Source organism: Coenobita brevimanus, chromosome 47 (genome assembly GCF_032717465.1).
Source record: "Coenobita brevimanus isolate Jiangsu-jjx chromosome 47, ASM3271746v2, whole genome shotgun sequence".
Lineage (NCBI taxonomy): Eukaryota > Metazoa > Arthropoda > Malacostraca > Decapoda > Coenobitidae > Coenobita > Coenobita brevimanus.
Window position 1 is genome coordinate 27331859 of NC_137000.1, and position 14910 is coordinate 27346768.

A 14910-nucleotide genomic window follows, 5' to 3' on the forward strand; every position below is an offset into this window, starting at 1 on the left:
GGAGGAAAGAGAGGAGACTGAGAGAAGATAAGAGGATAAGAAGCTACAAGGAGATGAAGAGAGGTTAAGACAAGTAAAAAAGATGTGGAAAAAGAGAAGAGGAAAATATGTAGGGAAAATGATGATGATGAAACAGAGAAAGAAAAACGGCAGACGATGGGAGGATAGCGAGACAAAAGAGAAGCTGGGATTTGAAAAGAAAATACAGGAATAGACGAGAATATGGACGTAAAAAAAAAAAAAAAAGGCGAAGAGTTTGGAAGGCGTGGAGAGACGATGAAAGATATGGTAAAGAAAGAAGATAAAGAAAACAGAAGAGTGGGAAGATCAAACGACAAGGAGAGAGAGAAAAAATGATAGAGTATAGGAAGAGAGACGGGAGAGAGGTAGAGGGCAAGAGCTGGGAAGGATGGGGGGGAGGGGACAAGGAGATAAGGGAAAGAAACGGAACAGATTGAAGATGGAAGGGCAAAGAGATAAAAAAGAGATGGAGAGATAAAAAGAGGGTGCAATATCGACAAGAGGATTCGGCAGGATATGAAAAAGCAGAATGAGGGAAAAATTGCGAAGGATGAGGGACGGAATGGAAGAGAGGGTTCAAGGAAGATGATGATGGTGGGGAATTAAAGGGAAAAAGAGACGAGAATCACAGGAAAAGGCTGGAAAATAGGACTCTGAAGAAAGGTTATAGAGGGGTAGAGGAAGGTAAGAAGACGAATTAGAGATGATGAAATAAGGGCAGGTAATAAAGGATCAATATGCAAAAGAAGGCAAAGGGATACAGACAAAAATGATGACAGAAAACTTGGAAAACAGAAGGGGAAAAAAAATATATAAACTAACAAACACCTTTAACAATTACCTATATTTTAATTCTTGCTGCCTTTAAAAGATTAAATACTATAGTAGCAAGAATAAAAAAAAAAATGAATTAAAAACAAGTGGCATTCAGGCTACAGGGGTTAGGAATGGAAAAGCAGCGCTGAGACAGGACAGAAGATGTGAAATGAGAAATGAAGATGAGGAGTAGGTAAAAAAAAATGAAGAGAAGGAAGTGGAAAACGACAGGAAAGAACTAACAGAGAAATATATATAAAAAAAGACCATATAAGAGCAAAAAAGAAATGAGGACGAAGCGGAATGGACGAGTCTAAATAATGAAAGGAGAAAAGGGAAAAGGGAACAAAGGAGAAGAAAGAGGAATGGCTGTGTGAACCAGAAGGGTGGATGAGGCAGGGGATGGGTGAATGGGTGGGGCAGATGGTTTTAAGGGCCAGGGTGGGTGTGGCAGGGGTGGAAGAGGCAGGAGATCGAGGAGCAGGGTGTGGAGGAGGGAAGGGGGCAAGGGGTGAATGATGGGGGGTATGAGTGTGGCAGGGGGTGGGCGAGGCAGGCTAAGTAGGTGAGACATGGGAGTGGGTGCAGCTGGGTGAGGCAGGGGGTGGTTGAGGTAGGGAAGCTAATACCGCAGGCAAGGTTGGCGAGGCAGTGGGTGGGCGAGGCAGGCAAGGTGGGTGAGGCAGGGAAGTGGGAGAGGCAGGGAAGTGGGAGAGGCAGGGAAGTGGGAGAGGCAGAGAGGTGGGAGAGGCAGAGAGGTGGGAGAGGCAGAGAGTGGGTGAGGCAAAAGGGTCGGTGGGGAAGGGAGGTGGTAGAGGGAGGGAGATACAGTAGGAAGGGTATGAAAGGAAGGAAAAGATAGGAGTGAAAATTGAGAAGGAAGGAAGGGAACGAGGATACAGGAGAGGGATTGGAGGAGGTAAGGAGAGATGGACGGACGTGAGGGAAGGAAGTCGGGCTATAGAGGAGGAAAATGAGAGATAAAGGAGGAAGAGGGAGGAGGGAAAAGAGGAAAGGAGGTATAAAAGCGTGAAGGGGTCGGGAGGGAGGGAAGCGTGTGGGTACTGCTAGAGCCTATATGGGGAGGAAACGTCAGGAAATTGCAACTTTTTCTGAGCTCTGATGGGCGCTTCTGAGCCAGTGACGGATATGACCACGTAATAGACGGCAGGGAGAGTAGATAGAGTGGAGTGTGGAGAGGAGTGAGAGTCGGGGCAGCAGACAGAGTGGAGGGTGGAGAGGAGTGAGGGTGATGGGTGGAGTGGAGTAGGGTGCAAGAGAAGGGAGATGGGTTTAGAGAAGATGGGTAAGCGACGAGGCTGGAAAAATTTATCACAGTGAGCAAGAAAACAGTTATCGTTAAAGCAGGACGGAAGGGAGAGGATGAACTACACAGTAATGGAGTCTCATCACTGATACACCACACCTCCCACGCCGCCTTTGAAGTCCCGTACGCCCACTCCACCCATACCAGTTTCCCACCACACACACACACACACACACACACACACACACACACACACACACACACATCCAACGACGGTTCAGGAATTTATCAACTAGTTTCAGCGTGTGCGGTGTGCAGTGAATCACCTAATGTTCTCGGCACACAAAACAGATTAATGTGCCAAGCTGGTGCGGTCATATTCAGGCAGCAACATTTCCACATACACACATCAAAGGCCCGTGACTGCGGCCTCAAAGCGTACAACAATAGGAGGGGGAAATGCCTCGCACTCCCGACCCGCTCGTGTGTGCCATCTAAATTCAAGCCATAACTCCAATCCCGAAGCCGACACCCGAGGGCCCAGTAGCTTGCTGATACACGGCAGGCAAGCGACACCACACTGCTGGGGGGAGGGGTCGCTATTCCCATTGGAGAGCATCGACGACTGAAAACGCCAAACTACATTCGCTCAATTTCCCGAAGGTCTGTCTGTAAATCGATACAATCACTCTCCACAACCGATGTCCCGACAGTGTATTCCTACTTCTCTGACGATCAATATAAAAGATCTACGCGGTTGTAATGTGCAGTAACTCCACTCTTCAATAATCCATTTGTTTGATGATGGAAATTTTGATATACAATTCACGAAAAATGTTTAGGGAGTTGTTGATAAAGCCTGGAGAGAAAAATATCGGAATCTACAAGTATATTAAACTAAACGAGCAAGCACAACCAATTTACTGGAATCTGTGCAGCGAAAATTAAAAGCTTTGCTCTTGAACGCAGCTGACCCGTATATACCCAATAAATTGCTGAGAGAGAGAGAGAGAGAGAGAGAGAGAGAGAGAGAGAGAGAGAGAGAGAGAGAGAGAATGACCACGTACCCTGGAGGACATGCAACAGTCTTTTTCTTTTTGACCTACAGACTTTTTCTTTTTCCCTTCCTTTGGGCAGAGGGGGGGGGGGTTGAAAGATGTGTGGGTGGGTGAACTGGGGTAGGTAGTTATGTCCCGTGGTCGACGTTGTGCATATTTATTTCTAGATTTTAAGCCATTGCAGCACCACACGAAGAGTTTTTTCTTTCCACAATGAATGCCCTTACTTGATTCTAACTTAACCCAACCTAACTCTGCCTAACAGTATAAATCTAACAGTCAATCCTAACCCATCAGTAACCGACCCTAACTCAACAGCTTATCAGATATGCTCAGTCTTTCAAGTATGGCGATGGTCAACGCTGGAAAAGTCTTAGTAAGTCTGTCTCCCTCTAACTAAAACATCTAGTCTCTTAAAAACAATCAGTCCACACATCCGCAAATGAAAGGATCTTTAATTATGCTTTTATTTTTGTTCAGCTTCTCTCCTTAAGGGAAATGTCTTGGGTTCTTTCTATTAAATAGATCCCTTTTAAAAATCCAACCCTAACCTAACGCACCTTCCCTGCCCTAAATCCACCTAACACAACTAAACTAAACTAATCCAATACCTGATCTACGTCACCCCACCTTAACCTCACCTCACCTCACGTAACCCAATCTAACCTAATCCAACCTCACCTCCCCCTAACCTGACCTGACCTGACCAAGACCCGGCCTCCTGTAGCAGAAAATTGGAAAGCCCGAGCTACAGTTGTCAAATGAGCCGCCTCCCCCCTGCCGCATACCACACGTGCCCTGCCTTATTGGTCGTCCTCCCACCACCACCACCTACTTCATTGCACTTTCTTGCACGACTCCCTGCCTACCTCTCCTTCTGCAATACCTCAACCTGCTCTCTCTCTCTCTCTCTCTCTCTCTCTCTCTCTCTCTCACGCGCTTAGATAAGGGCTTAAAGCTGAGTTGCCTACTTGCCTGTTTAATTATGATTGCATTAAGGTCTGCGTGCTGTGAGTGTGGGCTGGGACGAGCAGATATATGAGAGAGAGAGAGAGAGAGAGAGGTGGAGGTGGGAGAAATGAAGAGATAAATTTCAGTACTTTTCGCGATTTTAGGCTGCGTTTTGTTTGCTTTCTCAGGATGATTACGAAGACTCTAACCAAATCCAAATTAACAGCAAAACCTAACTCCATTCTAGTTTAACCTAACGTAGACCTAACTTAACCTAACCTAACCCTACCAGCCTAACGAAATCCTGCCAGGAAAAAAAAATAAAGTGCCACAGTCGACTACTTTGGAAATTTGCATCGTGGAGCTGCAACACAATAGGATCCAGTCCAGGGGTTGGCCATGCTACAGGACTGCACAGCCAATGACAGCTTGCACTCAGGCCTTGTGTGTGTGTGTGTGTGTGTGTGTGTGTGTGTGTGTGTGTGTGTGTGTGTGTATAATTCACCGGGTCGGTCAGGATCACTTGGTGGTCGTGATCGTCGGCTTTTTCCCTCTCGGATGTGAGCTGAGAGCTCATTTAGTCCGATCTAAGGGCAAGGCTGTGACATTCACACAAACACACACCCATCCCCTTGCTCAAGGGGGACAGTAACCACCCACTTCGTCAGTGAAACTTTTCGCAACCTGAGCGAGGCGCGAACTCCCATCTACAAGATGGCAAGCGAGAACGTTGCCACTGAGCCAGCGAGTGTGTGTGTGTGTGTGTGTGTGTGTGTGTGTGTGTGTGTGTGTGTGTGTGTGTGTGTGTGTGTGTGTGTGTGTGTGTGTGTGTGTGTGTGTGTGTGAGATGGGGGAACGGAAGGGCAGCCGCGGGGGTGGGGTGGGGGGAGTACTTTAAGCCAGAGCCAGCCACCTCTCTCCAGCAGCGAGATCACAACCACTGAACCAGAGAGCTCAGAGGGGAGTGGGAGGGGGAGGGGGAAAGGGGAAGGGGAGGGGGGGAGGGAGGGGAGGGGGAGGGAGGGGAGGGGAGGGGAGGGGAGGGGAGGGGAGGGAGGGGAGGGGAAGGGGAGGGGGGGAGGGGTCAATCTTCCACACGCCACGCTACATTTCACAACTGTTTTCTTGACCATTTCAGGGTGAGAGATCGTAATCTTTTTTTTTATTGTTCTACCATCAAATTTTAATAAGGCATGGAGCAGCTTTTCACGTCCTCCACAGGTTGAAAAAAAGTTTGCTGGGAAGAAAAATATTCCTTTTATAATTCTTATTTCATTCATGTGAGGAAAACTGCACATCACGTACTTCTGCGACTTCATAGCACACACACACACACACACACACACACACACACACACACACACACACACACTATCTATCTATCTATCTATATACCTAGGCTGCTTCCCCCAAGGAAAGGGAGGTAGCCGAGACAGGACGACTCACTCTCCATTTACTCATCCATTCAAACACATTCATTCGCATCTTAGCCCCAAACGGGAGAACGGACAGATCCTCACTGCACCACACCGCACAAGGGTCAACTGCGCAATGCAATCAGTGACATCCGCAGCAGGGCCCGACAGCAGAACTGGTTTACCCCTGCCACATCATAATAGACCCATCCCCTTACCCGCACCTGACCTGACTAGCTGATCAGACCAAATGCGGGAGAATATCCCCTCAGGGCTGCGTCATCACTTATTCATTCACAATTTCTCTCCACTTATTTCTGTCACGCACAGCCACTCTTCCTTGCTCAACAGACATCCCTCTCGCATCCAGCGCTCTCTTCACACTGTCCATCCATCGTATTCGTGGTCTTCCTCTCAGCCTTACACCTCTCACATCAGATCTAGTTATCTTTTTCACCAGTCGCTCATTATCCATTCTTTCCATATGCCCAAACCATTGCAACACCCTCTGCTCAACTCTACCAGCCATCTCCCGAACAACTCCAGTTCTCCTTCGCACTTCATCATTTCGCACTCGATCCATACGCGTCACTCCACACATACTCCTCAGACATCTCATCTCCATTACATTCAAACTTTTCCTCTCTGCTACACCCATATTCCATGTTTCAGCCCCATATAATGCAGTCGGTACCACAACACCCTCATACAGCCTTCTCTTTACATCCATTCTAAGCGAACGACATTTAAACACTTTTTTCATTCCTCCCAGCACCTGTCCTACTTCATTTATTCTAAATTTCACTTCTGCATCTATTCTTCCATCCACAGCAACATGTGACCCAAGATATTTAAAACACTCTACCTCCTTAAGCAACTCACCATTCAAAACTATATTCATCCCCCTACCATCTATCAACCTCGTACACTTCATCACTTTACTCTTATTCTCATTTACTTTCAATTTCCTCCTTTCACACACCCTTCCAAACTCCTCTACCAACTGTCTCAATCTCTCCTCTGAATCAGTCACCAGTGCAGTATCATCTGCAAACAGCAGCTGCTTCAGATTCCACTCTCCTCCATCAACATTTACCAGATTCAGACCACCTAAAACTCTTGCATTCACCTCCCTTACAACACCATCCATGTAAATAGTAAACAACCAAGGCGACATCACACATCCCTGTCGCAGCCCCACTCTCACGGGAAACCAATCACTCACAGCATTTCCCACTCTTACACACGCTCTACTATTTACATAAAAACTTTTCACCCCTTTTAGTAACCTACCATCAACTCCATACAATCTTAAAACAGTCCACAAAACCTCCCTATCAATTCTATCATACGCTTTCTCTAAATCCATAAATGCCCAAAATACATCCTTGCCTTTCGCCAAATACTTTTCACACACTTGTCTCACAGCAAACACCTGATCAACGCATCCCCTCCCTCTCCTAAAGCCACACTGCTCATCACTAATCACTCCCTCTGTACCCTCTCTAACTCTCATAATTAACACTCTACCATACACCTTACCTACAACACTCAACAGACTTATACCCCTAAAGCTAGTACATTCATACTTATCACCCTTGCCTTTATACAACGGGACCACACAAGCACTTGCCCAATCAATTGGCACCATACCTTTCTCAAAGCACACATTCAACAATCTTACTAACCAGTCAACAATAGTCACTCCACCACCCTTCAGGCATTCCACAGCACACCCATCCATACCTGCAGCTTTCCCTGTTTTCATCTCCTTTATTGCCTTCTCCACTTCCTCCTTCGTGATCAAAGAATCATTCAACTCTCCCAACACATTTATTCCTTGCATCCTTCCATCCGCCACAATCTCAGCCACCCTTTCCTCCTCTACATTTAACAATCTTTCAAAATACTCTGCCCATCTCTTCCTTACTGCATCCATCTCAATTAACATCCTTCCATCCTCTGCTTTTACTCGTTCTTCCTTCCCAGACTCTCCCTTTCGCACCCTTTTCACCTCCTTCCAAAACATTTTCTTATTCTGTTGAAAATTCTCTGTCAGCCGCATACCCCACCTCTCATCTGCTGCCACTTTAGCATCACGCACAGCCCTTCTCGCTCTATTCCTCTTTTCCTTATACCTTTCATATGACATCTCATCCTTCCTTTGCAGCCACACTTCATATGCACGTCTCTTCTCAGCCACAGCCATACTTACTTCCTCGCACCACCATTCACTTCCTTTTCTTACACCACCACCCACACGTCTCACACCACACACCTCTTCTGCATGCCCCACCACAGCACTCTTAAACAACTGCCATTCCTCCTCCACGCTGCCATTTTCCCGATCTTTCACTGCGTTCCACTCATCTTTCAATTTCTCCTGATACTCTATCTTTTTCTCTCTTTTATCCAGCTCACTCACTTTCAAAACCTAACTGCCACACCTAACCCTCCTAGCTCTCACCCATCTCTTACCTACTTTTAACTTTCCCTCCACCAGGTAGTGGTCAGACATACCTCCACCCTCCCCTCTCAGAACTCTCACATCCAACAATCTTCCTATTACGTTCCTAGACACAACCACATAGTCCATCAAGGCTCTATCAACAACCCTTCCACCCTCCTGTCTCACCCATGTATACTTATAAATATCTTTCTTCTCAAACAGCGTATTCCCAATCACCATCTCTCGCTCAACACACATCGCTATCATTCGTTCCCCATTATCATTTCTTCCAGGCACACCGTGCATACCAACTACGCCTTCAACTGCTACATTTCCCACTCTAGCATTCAGATCTCCCATCATTACCACATTCACATTCGCTCCAAAACTCTGCAGACGCTCATCAACATCATTCCAGAAAGACTCCCTCTCTTGTTCATCCCTTTCACTACCAGGCCCATATGCACTCACAAACACCCACAACTCACGTTCAAATTTCGCTTTCACCCACATCAGTCTCGATGACATCTCCTTCCATTCAATCACACATTGCTGTACTTCCGGACTCACTAACAAGGCCACACCTTCTCTTGCCCTTCCTCTATCAACACCTGACAATCTTCCATTCACACTTCCAAACATAGATTCCCCCTTCCCTTTCATCTTCGTTTCACTCAAAGCTAACACATCCAACTTTCTTCTCACAAACATTCTCCCAATCTCCTCCCTTTAAGCCTCAATCGTACTACATCCACGCACATTCATAGACCCAATCTTCAGGGAACGGGGATAACTCCATCCCCCATCCCTTTCTCTGGCCTGTCTCTTTTTAGGAACTAAAAAACAGAGGAGGGGGTCCCTAGTCCCCTCACCCCGCCCCTTTTAGTCGCCTTTTACGACACGCAGGGAATACGGTGGCAGTATTCTTCCTAACACAACCATCAAATTTTAATAAGGTATGGAGCAGCTTTTCCCGTCCTCCATAGGTTGAAAAAAAGTTTGCTGGGAAGAAAAATATTCCTTTTATAATTCTTATTTCATTCATGTGAGGAAAACTGCACATCACGTACTTCTGCGACTTCATAGCACACACACACACACACACACACACACACACACACTATCTATCTATCTATACTGTATACCTAGGCTGCTTCCCCCAAGGAAAGGGAGGTAGCCGAGACAGGACGACTCACTCTCCATTTACTCATCCATTCAAACACATTCATTCGCATCTTAGCCCCAAACGGGAGAACGGACAGATCCTCACTGCACCACACCGCACAAGGGTCAACTGCGCAATGCAATCAGTGACATCCGCAGCAGGGCCCGACAGCAGAACTGGTTTACCCCTGCCACATCATAATAGACCCATCCCCTTACCCGCACCTGACCTGACTAGCTGATCAGACCAAATGCGGGAGAATATCCCCTCAGGGCTGCGTCATCACTTATTCATTCACAATTTCTCTCCACTTATTTCTGTCACGCACAGCCACTCTTCCTTGCTCAACAGACATCCCTCTCGCATCCAGCGCTCTCTTCACACTGTCCATCCATCGTATTCGTGGTCTTCCTCTCAGCCTTACACCTCTCACATCAGATCTAGTTATCTTTTTCACCAGTCGCTCATTATCCATTCTTTCCATATGCCCAAACCATTGCAACACCCTCTGCTCAACTCTACCAGCCATCTCCCGAACAACTCCAGTTCTCCTTCGCACTTCATCATTTCGCACTCGATCCATACGCGTCACTCCACACATACTCCTCAGACATCTCATCTCCATTACATTCAAACTTTTCCTCTCTGCTACACCCATATTCCATGTTTCAGCCCCATATAATGCAGTCGGTACCACAACACCCTCATACAGCCTTCTCTTTACATCCATTCTAAGCGAACGACATTTAAACACTTTTTTCATTCCTCCCAGCACCTGTCCTACTTCATTTATTCTAAATTTCACTTCTGCATCTATTCTTCCATCCACAGCAACATGTGACCCAAGATATTTAAAACACTCTACCTCCTTAAGCAACTCACCATTCAAAACTATATTCATCCCCCTACCATCTATCAACCTCGTACACTTCATCACTTTACTCTTATTCTCATTTACTTTCAATTTCCTCCTTTCACACACCCTTCCAAACTCCTCTACCAACTGTCTCAATCTCTCCTCTGAATCAGTCACCAGTGCAGTATCATCTGCAAACAGCAGCTGCTTCAGATTCCACTCTCCTCCATCAACATTTACCAGATTCAGACCACCTAAAACTCTTGCATTCACCTCCCTTACAACACCATCCATGTAAATAGTAAACAACCAAGGCGACATCACACATCCCTGTCGCAGCCCCACTCTCACGGGAAACCAATCACTCACAGCATTTCCCACTCTTACACACGCTCTACTATTTACATAAAAACTTTTCACCCCTTTTAGTAACCTACCATCAACTCCATACAATCTTAAAACAGTCCACAAAACCTCCCTATCAATTCTATCATACGCTTTCTCTAAATCCATAAATGCCCAAAATACATCCTTGCCTTTCGCCAAATACTTTTCACACACTTGTCTCACAGCAAACACCTGATCAACGCATCCCCTCCCTCTCCTAAAGCCACACTGCTCATCACTGATCACTCCCTCTGTACCCTCTCTAACTCTCATAATTAACGCTCTACCATACACCTTACCTACAACACTCAACAGACTTATACCCCTAAAGCTAGTACATTCATACTTATCACCCTTGCCTTTATACAACGGGACCACACAAGCACTTGCCCAATCAATTGGCACCATACCTTTCTCAAAGCACACATTCAACAATCTTACTAACCAGTCAACAATAGTCACTCCACCACCCTTCAGGCATTCCACAGCACACCCATCCATACCTGCAGCTTTCCCTGTTTTCATCTCCTTTATTGCCTTCTCCACTTCCTCCTTCGTGATCAAAGAATCATTCAACTCTCCCAACACATTTATTCCTTGCACCCTTCCATCCGCCACAATCTCAGCCACCCTTTCCTCCTCTACATTTAACAATCTTTCAAAATACTCTGCCCATCTCTTCCTTACTGCATCCATCTCAATTAACATCCTTCCATCCTCTGCTTTTACTCGTTCTTCCTTCCCAGACTCTCCCTTTCGCACCCTTTTCACCTCCTTCCAAAACATTTTCTTATTCTGTTGAAAATTCTCTGTCAGCCGCATACCCCACCTCTCATCTGCTGCCACTTTAGCATCACGCACAGCCCTTCTCGCTCTATTCCTCTTTTCCTTATACCTTTCATATGACATCTCATCCTTCCTTTGCAGCCACACTTCATATGCACGTCTCTTCTCAGCCACAGCCATACTTACTTCCTCGCACCACCATTCACTTCCTTTTCTTACACCACCACCCACACGTCTCACACCACACACCTCTTCTGCATGCCCCACCACAGCACTCTTAAACAACTGCCATTCCTCCTCCACGCTGCCATTTTTCCCGATCTTTCACTGCGTTCCACTCATCTTTCAATTTCTCCTGATACTCTATCTTTTTCTCTCTTTTATCCAGCTCACTCACTTTCAAAACCTAACTGCCACACCTAACCCTCCTAGCTCTCACCCATCTCTTACCTACTTTTAACTTTCCCTCCACCAGGTAGTGGTCAGACATACCTCCACCCTCCCCTCTCAGAACTCTCACATCCAACAATCTTCCTATTACGTTCCTAGACACAACCACATAGTCCATCAAGGCTCTATCAACAACCCTTCCACCCTCCTGTCTCACCCATGTATACTTATAAATATCTTTCTTCTCAAACAGCGTATTCCCAATCACCATCTCTCGCTCAACACACATCGCTATCATTCGTTCCCCATTTTCATTTCTTCCAGGCACACCGTGCATACCAACTACGCCTTCAACTGCTACATTTCCCACTCTAGCATTCAGATCTCCCATCATTACCACATTCACATTCGCTCCAAAACTCTGCAGACACTCATCAACATCATTCCAGAAAGACTCCCTCTCTTGTTCATCCCTTTCACTACCAGGCCCATATGCACTCACAAACACCCACAACTCACGTTCAAATTTCGCTTTCACCCACATCAGTCTCGATGACATCTCCTTCCATTCAATCACACATTGCTGTACTTCCGGACTCACTAACAAGGCCACACCTTCTCTTGCCCTTCCTCTATCAACACCTGACAATCTTCCATTCACACTTCCAAACATAGATTCCCCCTTCCCTTTCATCTTCGTTTCACTCAAAGCTAACACATCCAACTTTCTTCTCACAAACATTCTCCCAATCTCCTCCCTTTAAGCCTCAATCGTACTACATCCACGCACATTCATAGACCCAATCTTCAGGGTACGGGGATAACTCCATCCCCCATCCCTTTCTCTGGCCTGTCTCTTTTTAGGAACTAAAAAACAGAGGAGGGGGTCCCTAGTCCCCTCACCCCGCCCCTTTTAGTCGCCTTTTACGACACGCAGGGAATACGGTGGCAGTATTCTTCCTAACACAACCATCAAATTTTAATAAGGTATGGAGCAGCTTTTCCCGTCCTCCATAGGTTGAAAAAAAGTTTGCTGGGAAGAAAAATATTCCTTTTATAATTCTTATTTCATTCATGTGAGGAAAACTGCACATCACGTACTTCTGCGACTTCATAGCACACACACACACACACACACACACACTATCTATCTATCTATATACCTAGGCTGCTTCCCCCAAGGAAAGGGAGGTAGCCGAGACAGGACGACTCACTCTCCATTTACTCATCCATTCAAACACATTCATTCCGTTTCTCTCCTTCCTCCCTATTTCTACGTATCTCTATCTCCCTGTCCTTCCGTCCCCCCTCTCCCTCCTCCTTCATCTCTCACTGCCTTTCTCTCACCCCCTACCTCCCACACACAAAGCCAATTAGCTTTTCGTAATCGCCTAAAAAAAAAAAAACAAGAGGCCGTTCTAACTTTACGGGTTTACAAGTAACAAATTGTCCATTCTAACTCTGGCAATGTTTTCTAAATTCACAAGAGAAAATAAAATGTATTCTCAGTCTATCCTATTTTCCATTATATATTTTGGAGACATGGAGAAAAGGCGATCTACTCTATCAAACTATTTTCAGACTCAGATCTCTTTATATACAAGCATAAATTTCATCTTGGCTTCTGAATTTACAAGATACATAAAAACACATGGACGTCTGCCAATCCTTTTTTTTTTTTTTTTTTTTTCCCAGGATCCTGTGTCTGTCCTCAGGTGTGTCTGAAGCCACGGCATTTTCTCAATACCCATTTGCACTTTATGCGGCAACAAATAGTAACGAGTCTGGTAACGAGAGGGCCAGGCACACCGACCCCTCTCCCGTCCTCTGCATACTGGGTGGTTGGCACGCGATCAGGCACCAATACTCTGCTACTCTCACCTTGTTTATACCGTCCTCTTTATCTATCTATAACCTGGTTTCTGTTCGTCTCTCTCTCTCTCTCTCTCTCTCTCTCTCATCCTACAACCTTATTAACACTGCGAGACATCCACGCTCAGCCTTCCTCTCCCTCTCTGTTCTCTCCGTTTCTCTCCTTCCTCCCTATTTCTACGTATCTCTATCTCCCTGTCCTTCCGTCCCCCCTCTCCCTCCTTCATCTCTCACTGCCTTTCTCTCACCCCCTACCTCCCTCTCCCTCCTACCGCTTCTGATGGACAACTTGTGGTGGTGTCTGCGGCAGTGAGGGAGTATTGGACGCTGACCCTGTCACCCAAAGTATCCTCACATGCACTGCCACTACCTTGTCAATTCCCGCAACTACCTTGTTCTGCCACCACCCTACCCTGTCACCTTTCCTGCCACCACTCTATCCTGTCACCTTTCCTGCCACCACCCTCCCCTGTCACTTTTCCTGCCACCACCGTACCCTGTCACCTCTCCTGCCACCATCCTACCCCGTCACCTCTCCTGCCACCACCCTGCCCTGTCACCTTTTCTGTCACCATCTTGTCTGCCCACTCTTCGTCCTGCCACCTGTCCTGCCATCACCTTGCCCTATAACCTTTTTTGTCATCACCCTACCCTGTCGCCTTACTTGCCACCATCTTACTCAGCCATCTGCTCTGCCACCACCCTACCATGCCACATATCCTACCACCACCCGGCCCTGTCACCTGTCCGGCCACCACCTTGTCCCGCCAACTATCCAATCATCAACATACTCTGCCTTGCGGCCTCGTTCTGCCTGTCCACCATACCATCACCACCACAACTACCATCCTGTGAGGCTTCAAGTCACTGTGGACAGTGGTCAGGTAGAGTTGGAGGCTGTGGTCCAATAAGAGCCTCGGTTCTCGCCTGCTGCACGAAGCAACACGACTGACGCCAGCACCTGACTTAGGTCACTGGATTCGACTGGGTCTAAGTATCTGTACATGAGTAAAAAAAAAAAAAAATCTCGACGGCGTAATATGTTTATGGTTAATTACGTATATCTGATAAATCGCTTGCAATAAAGATAGTAATCCTTTTAAAAATACTTACGTAAACATCAATAACCATTACCATTATAATCCTGACCCACTTACCCATGTTAACACGTGGTATGAAAACTGAGAGCAGAGTTCTTTGATCTCTGGCGATATAACTCAGTGGAGGAAGGAAGCCCCTAGTACAATCTCCCTCGCATGCCACAGAAGGTACATTCTTGTGACTTGTCCTGTGAATTAGTCGCATGTAACTACACTCGCGTACAACGCCCAACAGTTGCTGCTGAAAGATTTGTCAGTGACAATAAAACAAATAGGACTGTCAATAAGACTTCGTTCATTTTATCACACTGCACTGTGCTCGTAACGTTCACGAAACTTCTGGCAAGTGTACAAGGCTGCTTGCAATTAAGCTGATG

The 14910-nt window shown here is 46.4% G+C and overlaps 1 protein-coding gene across 1 annotated transcript in view; it reads right to left on the minus strand.

Moving 5' to 3' along the window:
- Positions 1 to 14910, minus strand: part of wake (ankyrin repeat and fibronectin type III domain containing protein wide awake) — a 569524-nt gene that overhangs the window by 331421 nt on the left and 223193 nt on the right. The window contains exon 3 of the mRNA XM_080271688.1: positions 14221 to 14229. Within this exon, the coding sequence (XP_080127814.1) occupies positions 14221 to 14229 (9 nt within the window). The remainder of the gene's footprint in view (positions 1 to 14220; positions 14230 to 14910) is intronic.